At 34.0% G+C, this 21,622-nt stretch overlaps 6 protein-coding genes across 11 annotated transcripts; 3 read left to right on the forward strand and 3 right to left on the reverse strand.

Moving 5' to 3' along the window:
• Nucleotides 1-277: 277 nt before the first annotated feature.
• Nucleotides 278-2,308, reverse strand: LOC109605975 (dolichol kinase). Its single transcript, XM_049965662.1, has 8 exons — nucleotides 2,169-2,308; nucleotides 1,863-2,113; nucleotides 1,577-1,797; nucleotides 1,341-1,526; nucleotides 1,081-1,290; nucleotides 751-1,027; nucleotides 616-693; nucleotides 278-553 (listed from the first exon to the last, which is right to left on the reverse strand). Exons 1-8 carry the CDS (start codon nucleotides 2,213-2,215, stop codon nucleotides 417-419), a joined length of 1,407 nt encoding a protein of 468 aa, XP_049821619.1. The 5' UTR covers nucleotides 2,216-2,308; the 3' UTR covers nucleotides 278-416.
• LOC109605978 (myotubularin-related protein 10-A) lies at nucleotides 2,077-6,549 on the forward strand. Of its 3 annotated transcripts, none has more exons than XM_049965660.1 (9): nucleotides 2,077-2,194; nucleotides 2,456-2,584; nucleotides 2,998-3,040; nucleotides 3,095-3,381; nucleotides 3,436-3,560; nucleotides 3,619-3,856; nucleotides 4,129-4,489; nucleotides 4,979-5,319; nucleotides 5,375-6,549. In XM_049965660.1, exons 2-9 carry the CDS (start codon nucleotides 2,528-2,530, stop codon nucleotides 5,825-5,827), a joined length of 1,905 nt encoding a protein of 634 aa, XP_049821617.1. In that variant the 5' UTR covers nucleotides 2,077-2,194; nucleotides 2,456-2,527; the 3' UTR covers nucleotides 5,828-6,549. The 3 variants fall into 3 exon arrangements, with proteins under 3 accessions (XP_049821617.1, XP_049821618.1, XP_019878133.1); XM_049965661.1 differs by having other exon boundaries at nucleotides 2,089-2,130; XM_020022574.2 differs by lacking the exon at nucleotides 2,077-2,194 and adding an exon at nucleotides 2,269-2,395.
• A 31-nt stretch (nucleotides 6,550-6,580) lies between these two features.
• Nucleotides 6,581-14,396, reverse strand: LOC109605976 (mitochondrial protein C2orf69 homolog). 4 transcript variants are annotated; one of them, XM_049965663.1, is made up of 6 exons: nucleotides 14,237-14,396; nucleotides 7,745-7,923; nucleotides 7,560-7,687; nucleotides 7,299-7,506; nucleotides 6,879-7,215; nucleotides 6,581-6,827 (listed from the first exon to the last, which is right to left on the reverse strand). In XM_049965663.1, the coding sequence occupies exons 2-6, from the start codon at nucleotides 7,898-7,900 to the stop codon at nucleotides 6,634-6,636; spliced, it is 1,023 nt and encodes a 340-aa protein (XP_049821620.1). In that variant the 5' UTR covers nucleotides 7,901-7,923; nucleotides 14,237-14,396; the 3' UTR covers nucleotides 6,581-6,633. The 4 variants fall into 4 exon arrangements, with proteins under 4 accessions (XP_049821620.1, XP_049821622.1, XP_049821621.1 ...); XM_049965665.1 differs by lacking the exon at nucleotides 14,237-14,396 and adding an exon at nucleotides 13,527-13,611; XM_049965664.1 differs by lacking the exon at nucleotides 14,237-14,396 and adding an exon at nucleotides 9,996-10,133.
• Nucleotides 13,677-14,191, forward strand: LOC109605977 (thioredoxin domain-containing protein 17-like). Its single transcript, XM_020022573.2, has one exon. The coding sequence runs from the start codon at nucleotides 13,732-13,734 to the stop codon at nucleotides 14,110-14,112; it is 381 nt and encodes a 126-aa protein (XP_019878132.1). The 5' UTR covers nucleotides 13,677-13,731; the 3' UTR covers nucleotides 14,113-14,191.
• Nucleotides 14,397-14,742: 346 nt separating the features above from the next.
• On the forward strand, nucleotides 14,743-16,468 carry LOC109605973 (pre-mRNA-splicing factor 38B). Its single transcript, XM_020022567.2, has 5 exons — nucleotides 14,743-14,891; nucleotides 14,944-15,063; nucleotides 15,117-15,454; nucleotides 15,665-15,808; nucleotides 15,867-16,468. Exons 1-5 carry the CDS (start codon nucleotides 14,858-14,860, stop codon nucleotides 16,209-16,211), a joined length of 981 nt encoding a protein of 326 aa, XP_019878126.2. The 5' UTR covers nucleotides 14,743-14,857; the 3' UTR covers nucleotides 16,212-16,468.
• A 115-nt stretch (nucleotides 16,469-16,583) lies between these two features.
• LOC109605971 (inner centromere protein) lies at nucleotides 16,584-19,965 on the reverse strand. The gene is made up of 7 exons (XM_020022566.2): nucleotides 19,655-19,965; nucleotides 19,155-19,269; nucleotides 18,801-19,093; nucleotides 18,553-18,748; nucleotides 17,583-18,257; nucleotides 17,324-17,525; nucleotides 16,584-17,271 (listed from the first exon to the last, which is right to left on the reverse strand). Exons 1-7 carry the CDS (start codon nucleotides 19,745-19,747, stop codon nucleotides 16,740-16,742), a joined length of 2,106 nt encoding a protein of 701 aa, XP_019878125.2. The 5' UTR covers nucleotides 19,748-19,965; the 3' UTR covers nucleotides 16,584-16,739.
• Between the last annotated feature and the right edge of the window lie 1,657 nt (nucleotides 19,966-21,622).

Raw genomic sequence — 21,622 nt, forward strand, 5'->3', positions numbered from 1 at the left:
CTCTTAATTGATGGTACCCAATGATAGTAATAAGGAAAAACTTTAAATAAAAAGCATTTTTAATTAGTAAAAAATGTTTAATTTGTTTACACTTACTGAATATTTATATTTTCATTAATTGGAGCCCCAATTTTTAAACAAAAGGCATTTTTAATTAGAAAAATATGTTTAAATTTGCTGAATATTTATATTCAATTATTTAGATATCCAAAAATATATTTCATATTAATATTTTACCTATATAAAAGCTGAGACAAAGGGTGGGTGATAAATAAAATTATTTGTTCAACATTTATTGATAATCTAACATGTATAAAAGTATTAACATAAATAAAATAACTCCCTTAATCACATTAAAGCAGGGCAAAATTAATAGTCATGTATTTGATACACGAAAATTGGTACAGCCTGAAAATTTAAATTAAAATTGTGTACATAACAAGTGGCAGCACTAAATTGTCAACTTGCGTCGTCTTAGCTTCTATTATTGAAGTAGCAACAATAGCCACAGCAATTTTCACATGCTGAACCACTGTAAGGCTCTTAAGCCAACCTAAAACAACAAACCAATTAAATATTATACAACAGGTTACATACATCATTGAACTGTAGTACCAAAGTAAACTAAAATGATCACAAACAAGGCCTGACTGAGGACACAGGCAACAGTTCCTTCAATACTCTTTGGGGAATCTAAAATGCGACTTTAATAGAGCCTGATCAATTCAAATATTAAATCAGGGGGCAGACCTTTCCACTTGTGCTTTCCATAGTTGGAACCAACAACACTGGCGGCCGTATCACCCACCCCAATGGTCAAAAGTCCGCTCAATAGAGGTAACAAGCAGAACATGGCTGAATCGGTCACATCACAAGGGGCAGGGTGCAGCCACATAGGCAACGAGCACCCAGCTAGGAGGTATAGGGGTGTGAACGCCACCACACCTACGTCTTTCTCATCCACGAACACCGCAAAGCCGTTCTCCAGGAACTTATCCAGGGGGGGCATTTTAAGTATACGAATCAGCTAAAACCTAAGGTGAACTAGTTGTACAACTAATTGTAAAACATTGGAGGTACCTCTAGGGCGAAGAATATGCCCAACACTACACCACTTGACAGGTACAGGAAGGAGCACTTAAACAACAGCCCTGGCACAAACACAGACACAGCAAGTAGGTGGAAGACCTTCCTTTGACTTGTTGAGGCTTTTTTGGCATAATAAATCTGATTACTTATTGCCAACACGGCTGTGCCACTGCAGAAGCTCCAGTAGAGCACCAATTTGATCTAAAATGTCTTCATTAGTGCCTTATTTAGGTGTTTATTGTGAGTCTCACCGAAGACATGTCATAGAACATTGTCTGGATGATCCACAAAAGTGGGCTCCTGTTTAACAAAACATGTAATGGCAAGAATATCACCCCACAAACTATTAGTGAAGCCATTGTGTAGAAGGCAACTGGACTCCTTGGCTTCATTAAGTAACAACATCCGGCTATTGTTCCAATTCCAAGTAACCCAACCTAATAAGACACGTTTAAGACACAAAAATCTCCCACAATGTGACCATTACCTGTATAATTAAAGTGGATATTTGCATGTTACTTGTATACATCTTTCCAACAAAATAGAACAAGTTCAGACCCGTGGCATAAAGCAGGATAACTAAGGCCTGAGTAATTAGGGATGCCTCTCCTATTGTGAAGGACTGGGGGAACTTCTTTAACATGAATATTAAGGCACGTCGATAGATTAGGGTGCATGTTAATGTGCTTAAGATGGAGACAATCAGGGCTACAACAAATTTGTTTGATATTACTGTTGTTGTTGTTGTTTTACTAATTACCTGAGTAATTCACCTGTTTTAATATATAAGTGGAAGATGGCGGTTACTGTAAGAATAATGGGTAAATCCCATATGACAGTTTTGCCCAGTTTTTGCCCCCTCAAACACGAATGGATGAAAACAATTGATGAACAAATTAATCCCAAACATGACACCGACACTAATTTGTATGTAGGTGTCAAAACAATTGGGTGGTTAAATGCTGATGTAATTACAGCAGCTGGCAACAAAAACATTAGCCACAGCCCGTCATTAGCGTTCGGCCTAAAAATAACATACACGTAAGCTAATTTATTCCAAAAAACCTGTGTTTATTTACCGTGCGACAATTCCTGCGTTACGAAAGTAAGTCTGTAGGTTACTCATGGTTGGTTTTTCGATTGTGCAGTGTCAAAACCGACTCACGCAGATACAAAAATCCACTTTTATCAGTTTCATAACGAATAATTTGATTATCTTCGAATTAACCTTAACCTCAAACGTCAGGTTGACGTCGCCGAAAGTCAGTGCGTCCAACACAACCCCGCGAAATAACCACCCAACTACGTAAACATAACCTTAAAATGGGCAAGTTTTTAGGTATTTTTTACCAGTTGTAATTTTTAGATAAAACGCAGCATGGGATAAATTAAATTAACGGACGTGCGGTTCCTATGAGGCGATTTGATTTTGATCGAAATGAACGACCACAGGGAATCCGGGTTCAAGAGCTATCTTGATGAAAGTTGCTTGGAAGTAAGTGCCCCTTTTAGCATCAACATTAGTCGAAATTTCACTCTGTTAATACACTTTGTGTGTTCTAGTAACACCCCGGTGTGAGCTAATCGTTTAGTTATTTGGGTGCTCGAATACTGATATGTACCGAGCCCATTTTCGAATATTAATTTTGGTCTTACTAAAATTTATAATCAATTATTATCAATAAAAAATTGGCCTAATAAAAGTTGAATGTGTACATAAACTTATTGTCCACGTCTCAAGGTATTTTTTAAGTAAATACAGCACAAAATAATCAATCAATTGTTGATAAGGGACATAATATATATTGTTAAAACATTTCAACTGATAAAAACACATTTATTTACATTTATTTAATACAATAATACATTTGTTTACTTTCATTGAGTCTAATATGATTAATTTTACAGACAATTAAACTGAATGACGCCCAACAAACCAAACTTCTGGATGGTAAACCAACTAAATCTTCACCTAGAGCAACTTATGACTTATAAAATGTTACAGGAGAGACGACGGTTTACACGGCCACCAACGTGCTGTTGTTCACACCGATCAGTGACAGAAAGAAAGGCATCTACGGCCACCTGACGATCACAACGTTCAAATTGTCGTTCGCTAGCGCCACCGACGAGAACGAAAAGTACCACCAGCACAACCTGCTGTTGGGCAGGAACGAAGTGTGCTTGCAGGCCATAGCTAATGTTTATCAGGTCGGTGAGAGGACCAAAAAGAAACTAATACCAGGGCAAAATGTTACTGGTAAAATTAAGGAACTGTTGATCACATGCAAGGTTTGTTTCTATTAACTTGTTGTTGTTGGGGTTGTTGTGATGTAATTGTTTTAGAACATGAGGAGTTTTGAGTTCAGCTTCAAAGACAGTGAGAAGGACAGTGGTAAGAACATTGCCAATGCTTTGTTACATCATGCCTACCCCAAGCGACACTCACTGTTGTTTGCCTACGAAAACAGGTAAGAATTAAGTAAATTACATTATACAAACCCGTATTAATTGTTTGTGTTAACGTAGGGAGCCATATGTGATGTCACCTCAGGTTACCAAAGAGGTAACCTTTTACAGAACTAAAGCGGACTGGGAGAGGGAGCTGAAACGAAGCAGGTGCAAAAACTGGCGATTGTCAGACGCCAATTTGAACTACGAGTTTTCTCAGTATCTAAACCAAACTATCATAGTGCCTTCATCGGTGGAGGACGTCCTGATTAAGAGGGCAGCTGAACACTTCAACAACAGCTTCTGTCCAGTCTGGGTAATGAGTTTCAACAACCACACACACGATTTGGGGTCTTAAAAGGCCTTTTCCTTGTGTTTTTTTATTTAATTTTGAAGTCTATATGTCTAACCTCATTACTACAGAGGTGCCAATCACCTAGATAAATTATTTCATTCATAAGTTCCCTACAACTATTTTACCTTGTAAATGTTAGTTTTAATTTAATAACGAAAATGGGCTTAAAACTAATAATCCGGGGAAATACCTATTGAGCTACATCTGATCGTTGAATTTTGTTAAAAACATAGGTGTGGGGCACGGCCAGAGGCGCAGCGCTGGTCAGGATGGCCGACCTGATGCCGACAATAACCGAAAGCAGCCACGAGAACCAGCTGCTCGAGCACATCCGCCGGTCGCATCCGGAACTGAGGGCGCCCTCCATCATCAACCTGAACTCCCCCTCGGCCAAGGAGCTGCAGTCGGGGTACGCGAAGCTGCGCGACCTTTGCATTCCCGATAACTCGCGCACCTTTCGCAACCAAGATAGGAAGTTTTATGCGTTGCTGGACAACTCCAAGTGGCTCGCGCACGTTTCGACGTACCTGAGCAAGGCCGAGGAGGCGGCCAGGTTGATTTATAACAACAACACCACGGTGGTTCTGCAGGAAGGTACTTTATTCTTTATCATTGCCATCAGGAATTATTCAGTAATTTTTGTATTATTCAAGATTTTCATATTTTCTCTATATTATACAAAATTATAGTACCTCCAGTACTACTCAAAAAAATTGAGGAATTTTATCAGTTTATCATTCAAGATTTTTATATTTTCTCAATATTCTCTGTAATATATAAAGTTATAGTACCTCCAGTACTACTCAAAAAAATGGAGGGATTTTATCAGTTTATTATTCAAAAATTTCGTATTTTCTCTCTGTTCTCTATATTATATAAAATTATAGTACAGTACTACTAAAGAAAATGGTGCAATTTAATTAGGATTTATTTAAAAAACTGGATAATGGTATACATTTTTTTGTTTCTCCAAGTACTTTTCAGAAAATTGACTTTTTTATCAGAAATCTGGATAATTGTTGGTCTAAATTAATTAATTACACTTGACAACTTGTGTACGAATTATGATGTAATGGATTTTAGGTAACGGCCAGGACGCCAACTGCGTCGTCTCCAGCCTGACCCAGATAATACTGGAGCCGCACTTCCGGCGAAGGCAGGGCTTCCAATCGCTGATCCAGAAGGAGTGGGTGGCGCTGGGACACCCGTTCTCGCACCGCCTGGGCCTGGTCGCCAACAAGGAGGTGGAGCCGGCCCCCTACTTCCTCGTCTTCTTGGACTGCGTGTGGCAGCTGCAGCAACAGCATCCGGCCGCGTTCGACTTCAGCGAGACCTACCTGACGACTCTGTGGGACTCCTGTCACGTCTCTATTTTTGACACGTTCCTCTTCAACAACGAGCACGAGCGCATGATGGCGGAGAGCGTGAGTATTACCTTCTGCACACCTAACTATTGTTACCTCGAACTGTTTTACTTAGGGTACCAACACGGGGGCGTCCAAGCTGGTGTTGCGCAGCACCTGGGACTGGAGGGAGCAATTCCAGGAGCAGGATCTGATGCTGTTTCACAACCCGTTGTACGACGACAGTTACAGACAGGTGTTGAGTATTAAAACGGGACTTTCGGCCTTAGAAATATGGAATCAGTGCTATTTTCGGTGGCTTCCGGAACTGGAGATACGAAACGGGGGCAAACCTGTTGTTGACATGTTCAATAGAGTTTTGGTGTCTAATATATGCATATTACAACAGGGCGAAAAGGATGTGTTTGTTAAAAACAGGGACAATAATTTAGAATTGCTGTCGCAAGTCAACAGCTTCTTTCCGTTTAGCAATAATTTAGAATCGTTGCCAATATCTACTAATAACATATTTTTCACTAACGACGGTTTAGAATCGCAGTCGGTTTATAATATGAATACAACCGAATAATTAGGTAAAAAAATGATTAAATCAAAAGGTATTATCTACTGACTAGCAAAAATATATACTGCTTCCAAGGAAAAATAATTTACATACATAGAAATACATAATCAATCAATTTTTACGTTGATTTCTTTGTTTTTTATATTTTATATTCAACTAGTCTTTTTAGTTCATACTTTGGTACCACTAGAAGTTATTTCGAAAATTAGATTTTATTTAATTTGGCATTGTTCAAGATTTACTAAAAATGTTCATCACAATTTATGAACTTAAGTTTTATTTTTTAACCAAATATTAAGAATATTATTTTTTGATTTAGCCAGTTAAAGTACGTGTTTAATATTTAATTACCAGTGTGATGAGTACCTAGATAAAATTTTAATAATGCCATTTTTTAAAGTAAACAACAATTAAAGAAATGTATCCAGTTAATATTAAGTTTTAAATTTGTACATAGAAGCTATGGAAATGTCTTTTGTTTTGTATGTATCTGTGAGATTAGCATAAGTTAAAACAATTTTGTACTGGTAGCTTTAACACCTAGGAAACTATTTAAATTATAAATTTTGCCCCCTACTAATACAAATTCAGTTATAATTATATTTTTTAATAGGTTTGTGAGTTTCAGTATTTCGAATGTATTTTATTTTATCTACAGTTGTATTATTTTAACAAGCCAAAAAATTAATATTTATTTAAACTTAATAATATATGATCCATGTAAAGTTTAGTGCAGTTTTATTTATGCCAATAACACGCTTTAATAACAAGAAATGCTTTTTATTAACAAAAATACATTTAACTTAATTTCATCACTGTCTGAATAGAGATATCACCTCAAAATGAATATTTATGTTTGGTACGACATTAGGAAAGTGAACGTGTCTGTCTATGCTGGCGCCTTGCCTCTTCAGAATATCATGGAAGGTCTTCTCTTCCTTCTTAATCCAAGGCCTTCGTTCGTCTTCTATTTGATAAGGAGTCACGTGCACGTGGATTTTCACCCCTACAACAATAACTATGGAGGTTAACACTTCGGTAACATGTCCGGCAGTACCTAGCCCAGTAAGAGTTTCAAGCAAGGGCCTGGAGGTGATCCAGGTGTTCTTGCCACCGGAATGTCCTCCGTCCAACCAGTAAATCTCCTTAATCTTGGAAATTATCCTCAACAAATTCGAGTCTTCGGGCGTCAACGTTTTGAAATAGTGAAACTCGTACAGGAATTGATTTAGCACCACGCAACCTTTACTAAAACCTACTAAAATAATGTCATAGTTTTCTAAATATATATTATCACGGTCCCATTTCGCTTCGACAACTTTTACAGGCTCCTTATCGTCGGACTGTTTATCCGTAATTTTGTTGAATGTGGCGTTGTCTGATGATGAATCGCTCTGAAATAATTTTATTTATGGTAGCAACTTAAATATTTACATTTAGCTGGTATTAACTAGGAAAATAATTGATTAATTATTACCAGTATGTCGATTTGTACCAAATCAGGCTTAACTACTGGGGTAGCATCATAAATATCACAATCTTTCATGGTACGTAAACTCTCTGAAATGTTAACCAGCAACTTCTCCAAGTGTTCCAATGCGTTGTGCATTGGGGTGTGCTCCGGGGCACCGCATTTGCTGCTAGGAACGAAGTTTTCGAAACAACTAAACGTCTTGTACTCCATTCTGAAACACACTTTACTTTCAGTACCAAATTAGGATTAATTAAGTTAAGTCACCTTGATGGACGTATGACTACGATGTGATTCTCAGGAAATCCAGTCTGTAGTGTTTTGGCAGTGTCTTCTAAGTTCCATTGGATGTAGTTCTTGTTGTCCCTGTGCACCTGCATGTTTTCGGTGAAGTCCTAGGAAAGGTACTCGGGTTAACCAACAGGATAACATCGCAGAGGAGTGTTTATTACCTGTACGTCTCCTCCGAAGAATACGACGACGGTGTGACTCGGGGACTTGACGGCGGGGTGACAGTACACGACGTCGTTGTGACGGTCATTGTAGCCGTTCACGCGACAAAGCCGGACCGGACGTGGGGGAACGGCGCTGTCTTTGTTAGTTTGCATCCCACGATATGCACGACGCACATCTGAAATTATACATTGTTTTATATAATTGTTGTTTTACAAACTAATAATCATTGTATTTTACCCCTCATTTTCTATTCTCAATTTAAAAAAAAATATATATTTCAGTTAATTAAACAATTTTACAGTGAACTATTAAAAATAATTAATAATAATAATAATAATAAACAATTTATTAGCATAACAATTTTAACCATAAGTATCTGGAAAATATCCAAACATTTCAAAATAAAAAGAGTATAAATTACTAACTTAGTTCAATATCTAAGGTAAAATTTGATATTGTTTTTGATTTATTATTGAATAATTGAAATTTTACCATAATATAAAAATTTAAATAATTAAATCTTATAAAAATAAAATTGATATTTAAATAAATTTCTAGAAAATATGCAAAAATTTCAAAATAAAAAAATATATTTAACTTATTCCAATATTTAAAATATAAGAATAGGGGAAAATATTAAAAAAAAAAAAATAGCAAAAGTTTTTAAATAATTATAAATATCTGAAAAAATTTAAATTTATATCTATTTTAATTAAAAAATAACATTTAAATTAAAAAAAAAAAAACAATAAAATATTTACATTTAATTTAAGATAAAAAACAATAAAATACTTAATTTATATTGATTTTAATTTAGAATTAGAAAAACAACAAAATATTTAATTTAAATTCAATTTAAATCAACATTTAAATAAAAAATAAAAATAAAAAGAACAATAAATGTTTAATTTAAATTGATTTAAAAAGTACAGTAAAATATTTAATTTAAAATGTATTAAATTAAAAAATAAAATATATAATTTAAAATTAAAAAAATAATACAGTGAAAGATTTAATTTAAAATTATTTAAATTAAAAAATAAAATATGTAATTTAAAATTAAAAAAATCAATAAAATATATCATTTATACTTATTTAAATTAAAAAATTTAAACTGATTTAAATTAAAAAAATACAGTAAAATATTTAATTAAAAATGACTAAAATTAAAAAAATATATTTAATTTAAGATTAATAAAAAAACAATAAAATATTTAATTTAAATTGATTGAAATTAAAAAATACAGTAAAATATTTAAATAAATAATTTATATTATATAAAATAAAATATTTAATTTATACTCATTTAATTTAAAAAAAAAACAATAAAATATTTATTTTAAATTGATTTAAATTAGAAAAATACAGTAAAATATTTAATTAAAAATGATTTAAATTAAAAAATAAATTATGTAATTTAAAATTAAAAAAAAAAATAAAATATTTAATTTAAAATATAAAAAAAATCAATAAAATATGTAATTTAAGTTTATATAAATAAAAAAATTATATATTTAATTCAAAATCCATAAAAACAACAAAAATATTTAATTTAAGTTGATTTAATTAAAAAAAAATAATATGTTTAATTTAAAATTAAATAAATAAATAAATAAATAAATAAATAAATAAATAAATAAATAAATAAATAAATTAAATTTAAAAAACTAAAAAAATAATATATTTAATCCAAAATTAAATTAAATATTTAATTTAAAATTAATAAATAAAAATTAATAAAACAATAAATTAATTTAATAAATAAAACTTAAAGAATAATAATAATAATAGTAATAAAAATATTTTGTTATAAATTAAAAATAAGAATAAATATCAAAATTTTAGAAAGTTTATTTAAATTGAATGTTAATAGTAATAATAATAAATTAGTAATATCATAAATTAAAATATGAGAAAACATCACAATAATAATAATAATATTATTTATAAAACTATAGAAATTTCACCAATTCTTATGAAATATACACGAAAAATACAAAAATTCAGACAGTTAAAGATTTTATTTGTCCTTAATTCATAAATTCAATTTAAAAAATAGTATTTTTTAAAATAATAATAATATATAGAGTTTATTAGAATAAACTAAAATTATATTATTTTTTTTTTAAATTAAACTCATCAATATTAAAATTGATTTCAATATTCATGTAATGGGCAAAACATGATATTTCTAAATTCAGACTACGTTTTAAATTAAACAGTCTAAATTTAAAACAAATATCTTACCGAATTAAATATAAACGCTGCATTTTAAACCGGATTACAATTCCGAAGTAACAAAACAAATACAAAATACTAAAACTAATTGTAAGAATGTATTTATATCACAGTTTAATAAGAGTACTCCTCATCGACACGCCGACGACGATAACACTTAATAAACTTAAGTCTGGTGTCTTCCAAACATTGGCTGAAGTCCTCGCGCATCTCCTGCATCTTGACCTTAATATCCTCCCTCATCAAGTTGTAGCACATGGCCACCAGACCCAAACCCAGCAGCATGTAACAGAAGGTAATCAACAGCTTCGTCTGATTACCCTCGAAGGAGTTAATATCGGTGCCTGGCACCAAATCACCCAAGCCCAACTTGCACAAGCTGGTGACGCAGAAATAGGTGCTGTCCAAGTAACTCCACTTCTCCCAGGCGGTGAACATGATGGCCCCGGTGAGCACATAAGCTCCAATCACCCAAAGACAGGCGGTGGAGGGTACGATTATCCTTTTAGGTGGCTCAGTGGGATCGGTTTCGGTGCTACACTTGTACAACCAGCGATAGCCCCACCGGAAGCACCCGGCCATCACCTCCCCCATGTTCAGGAAGTAAAGCACGTACAAGGGTATGCCGAAGATGGCGTAGATCATGGTGGCCACCTTGCCCGACACCGTCTTGGGCACCATGTTCCCGTACCCAATCATCGTTATGATACTCAGCGAGAACATCAAAGAAGCGGGGAAGGTCCACATGTCCTCCGGTTTAAGGTCGTAGCCGTGCCGGAAGATCTCCACCAGCTGCCCCTGGTAACGTCTCAGCTCCTCGTCCGACTGCTGGAAGAACCTGTCCCGCTCCAGGATGTTATTGTTGTAGGCTACTTCGAAGAGGTTGTGCAGGGCCACCGTTCTGAGGCCTCGCACCACCTCCACCTCATCCGTTTCCCCCTTGGCCGTGCCTTCTATGTGCATGAAGCTGACGGCGCCGATGAACGCGTAGCACACCAGCATCGCCCCCACGCCCACCTGCGTGCACATGAACGCCACGAACTTCCTGAGGCAGTCCTTGATGCGTTCGCGGGTGTCGCGCTCGTAGCTGTAGGTGGAGGAGCCGCGGCTACGCGACGAGCCGCGGTTGGACCGGGGACGCACCGAACCGGCCATGGTGCACGACGGAGACTGGAGCGTTGGGTTGTTAACATCGGGACCATGTGGATGGGGTTATTTTGGGAAATGCGATCGGTAATTTGGCAACGGGCCAGACGCGATCCTTCACGACGGGAATGTATTTTAATTGTGCTGTCAGAAGTGGAATGAAACGTTTTCACATTTATCAAAACAACTATCGAGAGATGAGGCGTATTTTTAAATATTTGAAGGCTCATGTGGTACGTGTTTAACGATCGAATCAAAGGCAAACTATAAATTTAGAACTGTGGGATACAATAAATATTATTGTCTTCAAGTCAAATCTTTTGGTAAAGTTTATAAAAGTGTATTTTAATACATTTTCTAATATTTATGTTTCAACAAACCATTTTTGTCAAAACCATAATTATTATATACATTTTAATTAAAAAAATAATATATTTAATTGAAAATGAAAAAAAAAAATCAATAAAATATTTATTTAAACTTGATTTAAATAAAAAAATAATATATTTAATTTAAAATTAATAAAAAAACAATAAAATACTTAATTTAAATTGATTTAAATTAAAAAATAATAATTTTAATTTAAAATATGTAATTTAAAGTTAACTTGATTTAAATAAAAAATATATTTAATTTAAAATTAATAAAGAAAACAACAAAATAGTTAATTTAATTTTATTTAAATTATAAAAGAATAAAATATGTAATTTAAGTTGATTTAAATAAAAAAATATACATATTTAATTTAAATTAAAAAAATAATAATAAAATATAATATGATATATAATAATATTAATTAATTATATTCACTTAAATTCTTTAAAAATATTAATATAATTATTAATAAACTAAAAAAACAATAAAATATTTAATTTAAGTTGATTTAGATAAATAAAAATAATATATTTAATTTAAATATACCAAAAAATATTTAATTTAAATTGATTTAAATTAAAAAAAAAATACAATAAAATATTTAAATTAAGTTGTTAACTTGATTTAAATAAAAGATTAATATATTTAACTTAAAATTAATTTAATAATTAATTTAAATTAAAAAAATAATAAAATATTTAATTTATATTCACTTAAATTCTTTAAAAAATTAATATATTTATTTGGAAATTAAAAAAAAGACAATAAAATATTTAATTTAAGTTGATTTCGATAAAAAAATAATATATTTAATTCAAAATTAAAAAATATAAGTCAAATCTTTTGGAAAAGTTTATAAAAGTGTATTTTAATACATTTTCTAATATTTGTTTTATTAAACCAATTTTGTTGAAACTATAAATATTGAACCAAATTAAATGTTAAATTTATAAGAAAATGTTATTATATGTTATTTTTTCCACAAACTTTAGTAATTTTTAATATTTTTTCATAAACAGTTTTGTAAGATTTATTTTGAAATTACATCTACTGTCAATTAGTTTAAAATCTTAAAAAATGTACAATTTTTTAAGATTTAAAAAAATTGAGATTAATTAAAAATAAATATTATTTAAGTTATTATTAAACAAAATACACTATATAGAAATAATTTTGAAACATAGAGAAACAAAATAAATTTTACAATCCTCCACTTCCTTTCAAAATTAATAAAAATGTTTAATATTAAAATTAGGTTTTAATTAATTTTTAAGCTTGATCCATTTGTGAGATATTAACAACAATAACATTTTTTCAATTCTTAAATACTTAGAAAGTTCAATTATTCTTAATGGGAACCAATTTTTGTTGCTGCATATTTTATAAAAATATGTTACAATTTCACTCCAAATCATCAATCAATATTTGAAGAAATTGAGATTAATTCCAATTAAATATCATTAATTAAAGTAAACCATTCATAAAAATAATTTTAGAACATATAAAAAGATAATTCTACAATCAAAACGTAGATAAATTAAAAGATACTCTATTTTTTTTCTTTCGAAATTAAAAAAATATTTAAAATTAGAAATATAGATTTGAAGTTTTTTACATTTTTTTATTTTTATGTTATACATAAATATTTATTTTTGGTATATACATTAACCAAGGATTATCCTATAAAAAGACAATATTAGTACTCCCAAATTTTATACAGGGTGTTCGTTATGTACACTTAACATTGTGCATCTTGAAACATCATTAACTTGGTTATTTTCAATGGAACATCATGAAAGTTTTGGTATATTTAAATTGAAAATTAACTTTTCGTTGCCCTATACATAAAATGAATATTAACAGAAATTTTACCAAAAATATAATATAATAAATATGAGTATAGAAATAAAATATTTTAAAACATGTACAAAAATTTCTCCTGAAACTAATTTCCGTTATTGAGTAAATAAAACACGATTTTATGGCAGAATTTAGCAAAAGCAGTTTTTGAAAACTTACAAGTTGACCAATTTGGAGTGGAATGCCCCCATGTTACAAGTGATGAAATGGAATACCTCACTTACATTAAATTTAGATGAATTTATAATTGCAAAACTGCGGTAACTAAGAAACAAATAACAGTGACATTTATTTCTACATTAATCTAAATAATTTGGCAATATGACAACTCAAATTTTAAAACAGTAAACCATTATAATCCATCATGGTCATTAAATTTGACATAGTTGGTTATCAAGCATTCGATGAGTTTATATCGAATTTCAACAGCAACCAGAAATTGGTGCACATCTACTTCATTGGTTCGAAATTCCCGAATGGGGAGAGTTGGTGTGATGACTGCAACAAAGCGACAAGCATCATCCATGAACTGGAGGAGCTATGTGACCCCGAATCTTTTTTGATTATCGTCCAAGTGGGCGACCATCTGACGTGGAACGATATGGACAATCCTTTCAGGAAAGATCCTAGAACACAGCTGATTGTTTTGCCCACAATCATCCGATGGAAGTTGAAGAAGAAACTCGAAGGGGATGTCTGTTTGGATAGTGAGGCTTTGAAAATGCTACTAACTGGCCAAGAATAAACTACTCATTGTTTTACCCAATTTGTTATTAAATACAAGTCAAACACAATATTATAATAAACTTGTTGGATTAGTACATGTTTGTCATTCGTTGAAGTTATATGAATAAAGAACCGTTACTCACCAAGAAATAATCGGGCTAATTGTCGTGTTCTCTAAAATAATAAGGTTTCGTTATTTTACTTCGATTTTGCAAGGTTATTTACAAGAATCATCCTCGACTTGGCTGTCAACTGCCTTTTAAATATTGATGTTTCGTTTGCCGAGAATCGGTCATATTGATCAATGTTTCTACTGCTGTAGGTCTATTGTCCCACAACAAAATTCATAATTTTTTTAATTTTTTGTTCATTTTAATTGGTTTTTATAACAAAATTCATCGTTATTTTGTTACACCAACGTTGTTTGGCATTTATTACGACTTGCCTCAAGTACAACCCACTTTGTGTGGACTGATTATTTCTGTTAGGCACGTTCAATCAAATTAGTTTATAAATAATATCAATCATAATACACAAAAATTGTTGTAAATATTTAAGTTTTAACTAAATTCATTTTTTATAACCCTTTTTTTAATTTTTTAATTATAATTAATAAATATAAATTGTATATTTTAATTATGGCGCCATTTTATTTATTACCAACCTTTAAAAATAACTCAAAAAAAGCCATGGAGTATGATTGACAGTAAAAATTTATTAAACCATTGTTTTTGTTCAATCATTGGGGCGAATACAACAATATTATGATGGATTCGAAAAACGCAAACAGTGACGATGGTAAATATTAATAGTTAACGTCTTAGTTTCGCTACTGTGTCCATTATTTCAGAATGTGGGAATTCAAAAACATCCAAGCAAAGCAACATTCTGCCACTGGCTGGAAATGAGCGTACCATGAATTTGAACCCCCTCATTTTAACGAACATCCAGAGCTCACACTACTTCAAAGGTAACCCAGTGTTTAAATTTGTAATACAAGGTGACCCATTAACTTACTCGTAGTGAACCTGTACGAACTCAAAACCTACCACGAAGTCGTGGACGAAATCTACTACAAAGTGGCCCACTTAGAACCATGGGAGAAAGGCTCCAGAAGAACGTCAGGCCAGACCGGCATGTGTGGTGGCGTCCGTGGTGTGGGAGCCGGTGGCATAGTGTCAACGGCTTACTGTCTATTGTACAAGCTCTTCACCCTGAAACTCACAAGGAAACAGCTGAACGGCCTGATAACGCATTGCGACTCGCCGTACATCAGGGCGCTGGGATTCATGTACATTCGATATACCCTGCCTCCGGCACTGCTCCTTGAATGGTATGAATCCTACCTTGAAGATGAGGAGGTGCGTACTCAAAGGTAGAGTGACATCTATCTAAAATTAATGGGTTTTCTTACAGAACGTCGTTGTTGTGTGGTGACTTAGGGCTAGTTTTATGCCAAAAACCATTCATTATCATACATTAGGCATAATACAAGCCCCCCTAATATTAATTATGCAACAAATTGTTTGTTTTTAGTAAAAAATAAATAAATGTGAACAAAAATGTTATAGGAATTAGATGTAAAGGCTGGTGGGGGACAAATAATGACAATCGGTGCAATGTTACGGCAATGGTTGGTTAAACTAGAATGGTTTTCCACATTATTTCCTAGGATTCCGGTCAATATACAGCAAAAAATCCAAAAACATTTAAACGTACGTACTAATTCTCAAACAACAACAACAACAGTTGGTTAATAACAAGGTTTTATAGACACACTTCCCGCCCACCGCAGTGATAGTGGCCAATGAAAGGGCGAGGGAGGAGCGACGAGATAGGCAACCGGTGCGTGAGGACCTGCGCAGAGACTTTCTGCGCGACGACGAGCGTGACCGCGGCCGTGACAGGCGGGACAGGGACCGGCACAGGGACGACCGGGAAGACAGAGACGCCAGGAGGGATCGGGACAGGAAGCACAGGGAACGCAGCCCGTACAAGGAACAGAGGACGAGGGACCGAAGCCCGTACAGGGAACGCAGCCCCTACAGGGAACGTAAACGGGACAGGCACGGAAGCAGGGAGCGAGACCATCGACACAAACGGGACAGATATCATTGACGGGATGGAATTTTAATAAATTAACTTGTATATTTTTTAATCAGGAAAAGACTAAGATTTAACCCGTTTGGTTCTAATTAATTTGGAGTTTGTGTAGCGTAATTTTTTGATTAGTTTTTCATACTATTGTTGTTAAGCTTTTAAGAATTTTTTGTAAGAATTATATTTCTTTAAATATACGTACCTCAATATGTTGAATTTGATGTATTTATCTACATATTTATTAGGGATTTGTTTCCAATACATTTTACACAAATTATTGGTGTTTTATTAAATACATTTAACGTCAGGATTGACATAAAAACAAAGAAAAAATATTAATAACCAACTAAAAGTATTTTAATTAGTATATTAATAAAATCTCTAAAAAAATAAATTATATCCACATTTATTGAGAATTAAGTTTTTAGCTTCTTTCCATAATAATAATTGATACAAATAATACGCATACATAGTATAAACAATAAATTAAATCAATAAAATATAAAACTTAAAAAAGTACATTTGTAAAATAATATATATTTCATTTTAATCTTCCTCATCTTGATCATCTTCTTCATCCTCGACGAACGACGGCTGATCAACAGCGGGCATGAGCGTGTAACGTGGAGGCTTGCGCCAGTGGGCGCTGGACGTCCTCTTCAGCTTCCTCACGTCTATAGACTCGAAAATGTCCCGCAAATCGGGCGTCATCGCCTGCCTACAGTAGAACGTGTTCTTGAGCTTCTCACCGGCCATAATCTGCATCAGCTCCTGCTCCTTAAGATTGGAGTCTGAGCACCAGCTAGGCGGACGGAATCGCCGTCCGTCGGCACGTTCGTCGTCCGAGTCGTAACAGTCGTCGGTCGGCAGCAGGGGCGGCTCCGTGGACATGTAGATCGGCACCTTGGGGGCCTGTTGGTTCTGTTTCTCACGCAGCTTGATCTCCTCCTCCTTCAGTTGCTTGACGGCGGCGGCCTTCTCCTTCGCCTGCAGTCTCTTGCGTTCCATTTCTTCGCGGAGTTTCGCCTGCTTTTCCTCCTTTTCCGCCATTAATTGCTTCGTTCTCTCCTCCTTAGCTCTGAAAATTAGTTTAGTTAAATTAAAGAATGGTTTAGTAACAGTGGGTTTACTTTTGTTGTTCCACGATTCGGGCCCTCTCCTTTTCGATTTGCTCACGCTGTTGCTGGGCTTTGGTCTGCCTTTCCTCGCGCTTCTTCCTCTTCTCTTCAGCTTGTGCTTTAAGCAGTGCCTCACGTTTCTTCAACGCCTCCTCCCTTTGACGTCGCTCCCTTTCCCTGTATTGTTCCTGTGACGCCTTCAAAGCTGACTTGCCTGCAACACTCGTAGATTAATACACGTTAATTTATTAACTAATTGAGCAATTTGTACCTAAGACGGACGACTCAGTGCCCAACCCACTGATAGTCCTTTGAAGCTTGCTGGTGCTGCACACTTTGGGCAAAATCTTTGACGCAGCAGTCGGAGTGTACACCTTAGACTTCTCCTTGACGGTCCCCGCTTCCACGTCCTGCTTGGCAGCCGGTTTAATGGTGCGTGTGGGCAGGGCGGCGCTCTTACCCAACTTTTCGAAGGCCTGCACCTTCTTCTTGACCGGACTGACCTCGAACGGGTTGAACAGCTGCTTCGTCTTGCCGTTCTTCGGCAAGATCTCGTCCTCGGACTCGTCGTCGGTCATCAACGGGTCGTTCTGCGCGACCTTCGGCTTGTGCACCACCATGGTGGCGTTGGCGTTGTCCTGCTGCGGCTGCGTGACGTAGGTGGCGTTGCCGTCCTTGTTGGGCTGCGTAACGTAAGTGACGTTGCCGCCCTTGGGCGACGTGACGAAGGTGGCGTTGTTGGGCGAGACGAGAGTCGAGACTGCGTCCTCGTATTCGGAATTTTTAGTTTCATTCACGTCGTTGCCACGCTTCAGTGGGGAGTGGGAACGGGACTTTTTCATGTCCCGATCGTGGGTGTCCTCGTTGGCGTCTCGGATGCGTTTGCTGGCGTTCTGTTGCGCCTTTGCCTTGGTCTTGGTTCTGGTGCTTCTTGTAACTGTTGTTTCTACGATTAATTAAGATAAATTTACATTATTTACTGTGTCCTTTAAATTTCAGATATAATAAAACAAAATTTGGACTAAAAACTACAGAGTAAATTAGAAATAAATAAATAATTGACCATAAATAAATGTGTAGTGCCTCAAATTTATTTAAGAACACATCCAAACATTAAACTTAAGGAGTTTAGATAACTTTGAACAGAGAGAATTTCATGTTAGTATAAACAGTGTGACAATAAGTTCCTCAATAAGGCAAAATTTTGTCTAAAAACTATAGAATAAATTAATAATACATACCTGCCGCAGAGTTAGACTCGGTGTCACTCTTTTCATCAGCTTGTTTAGCCTTGCGAGTTTTGGTGCGAGTGGACCTGCCCTCTGCCTCCTTTTGTACAGGTTTAGAAGCCACCTCCTCATCAGAACTGTTAAGCAAATCGACGACTGGTATCACAGGATTCTGTATCACTATGTCAGAGTCACGTTTCTGTTCCTCCTAGTACAAAACACCGTTAATAACAAAACTTAACAATTTAGTAAACGCTTACTTTTGTTGTGGCGTTCATCCTGGTCTTTGTACGGGTGGTTCTTGTGGTTGACATCATCGAGTCGTCCTTGGGTTCGGCCTTAATACGTTTACGAGGGGCCGGCTTGGTGGGCGCCGGCATCTGCGTCTTCTCCACGTCTTCGGGGACGGCCGCCAACGATATTTTTTCTTTTTTGACGTTGAACAAATCCACACTGGCTGTTACATCGGCCAGGGGCTTAACAGTTGGTGGCCTGCCCCTCCTTGAACGCTGGGGCGGCTGCTCCGGCGTATCGTTCTCGCTCTCTTCCGGTTCTGATTACACAAAACGTATTACAATCAAGTCATTCACAGAGGAAGGGACTTTTGTACTCACCGTTTCCATTTTGATCTAATGTTTTGAAGGAGGTGTACTTTCCGGTTTTGTTGTATCGGTCCAGTTGGGCTTTCAGAAACACGCATTTTTTTGTAAATTCCTCTATTGAGCACGCCTAAATTAAACAAAAAACAGACAACTAATGACAGTGACCATTTTAGTAAATAAACATAACCCCCAAAAAATAAATGGCGGGAAATACTTATATAATATTCATTCAGTTACAATTACTTGCCTAAATTAACCCTTTTTTTTTTTGTTTAAAATACACTTTTAATAAGTGATATTAATGAAAGAATTCCGTATATTTATAATTTAAAAAGGAAATTCGACCATGACGTTTGACACTTTTTGTTTATGTAAAAAATTAAATGCTTAATATGAAAATGAAACCAAATTTAACAATCTAGAACAGTTTAGGGAAACTATACAAAGAATCGAAACAAAATTGTAACTAATAAGATCTGTTATTTGACTGTGCATTTATGTAGAACCCTCACCTGACTTTCCTTAGGTCTTTTCTTGAGGTCTTCAGTTAACGTGCGTTGTGTTCTATCAGCTAAATCCTCCAGAAACGAAGTTAAATTGATCATTCTCGTCGCCGTTGATTGCACTGACTTATACGCAAATCAAAACTTGACTAAACCAAGACATATAAACTAAACAAAACGTGTTCTATAGTGACCTATTCTAAAACAAAAACGGCATCAAAAATATGCCAAACTGGACCCAACTGATGTTGTTTAAGAGGCTTCGTATAAAACCGTTGTGGATTTAAACTTGTAGATTGCGCATGCGCTTAGCGTCGGAACTAGCGTGGTCAGTGGGCAAACTAATATTCTGTCGATTGATTGTTTTCGTTAGACACGTTCGGCACCTTTGGACTCGGCTCGGTTCGGTTTCTGAATCGGAACGAGGCTGCCGTGAAAAAAATATATATATAAAAAAAATGTGTTTTCATATATATAAGATTTCTTAGAGAAGAATTATTTTGAATTTGAAAGTTGACTTTGGCTACTTTTGCTTGAAATTTTTATTTATTATTTTTTGTTTCTTTATCAAAAAGTTCATCAAAAATAGCACATATAATATCAAAAAAAAAAAAAAAATTGTCCATAACGTAATTTTTCAAGTTTTAAAATATTTTATTGTATTGTAATACCCAAAATTATATTCGCCTTTATGATAAATCAAAGGAAATAGAAATTAAATATATTCTATTACCGCTTGTTTCTGCATTTCGTGCGTCATCAGATAGGACATAATTCAAAATTGTATCTCTGCAGTAGAAGTACAATTTTGAAAATCCTATGACAAGCCTTACAATTTAAAAATACAATTTTGGGTTAGTAGTAATTTTTAGGTGAGCTTGTCGCTGCATTTACGGCGAAAATTATTCAATTCAATTCGCTGAGTAAATGCAGCCCTACACTAAGTTACAATTTACTAAAATCTAAATACTCTATTATCTGTAAATAATTTAAAATTATTAATTATTATGAATTCCTGCAAATAAAAAAATAATAATTAAAAAATGAACAAAAAAGGAAATTTGTTGGCCAATAATTTGACGAACAAAAAGGAAATTTGTTGGCCAATACTTTGGCGAACAAAAGGGAATTTGTTGGTCAATAATATGACGAACAAAGAGGGAATTTGTTGGTCAATAATATGACGAACAAAAAGGAAATTTGTTGGTCAATAATATGACGAACAAAAAGGGAATTTGTTGGTCAATAATATGACGAACAAAGAGGGAATTTGTTGGTCAATAATATGACGAACAAAAAGGAAATTTGTTGGTCAATAATATGACGAACAAAAAGGGAATTTGTTGGTCAATAATATGACGAACAAAAAGGGAATTTGTTGGTCAATAATATGACGAACAAAGAGGGAATTTGTTCAATAAATGTGACGAAAATAAAACAAACTAAATTTTCTTTTATTTATTTAAGCTGAAAGAGAGGGCTTTATTAATATTATTTAAAAGACATATAAATGAATACAATATTCCTGAAAATCATACCAAACAAATATTTTAAAAAACTGTATCATTAATTTATTTGAGCTGAAAAGAATTTCTAATTAGATTGGACAAAGAAAATTAAAATAAATAATTACTGAAAATCATAAAAGATATCTTTCTTACATTTTTCAAAAACATATTTATATATAAATCAAAACTTGAAGATGCAAGAAGATGTGGAATTAAAATGAATATGTTCAAAAACTTACTTTGCGTTGCCAGTTGCCAGGTTAACTAGTCTCGTTCTGGACCTACCTGAAATTAATCAAAAACTTTCAATTAATATCATTGTTTCATTGATAATTAAAATTATCATTTAATACCTTTAATGCCCTTTCCCTGTTGCCTTATCGTCTTTCCAATGGCTGGTTTGATCATCGTGGTCCAGATGTGAGCAGGTCATGACGATCAACGAAGAAATTAACAAAAAATCTTTTCT

Source organism: Aethina tumida, chromosome 3 (genome assembly GCF_024364675.1).
Source record: "Aethina tumida isolate Nest 87 chromosome 3, icAetTumi1.1, whole genome shotgun sequence".
NCBI lineage: Eukaryota > Metazoa > Arthropoda > Insecta > Coleoptera > Nitidulidae > Aethina > Aethina tumida.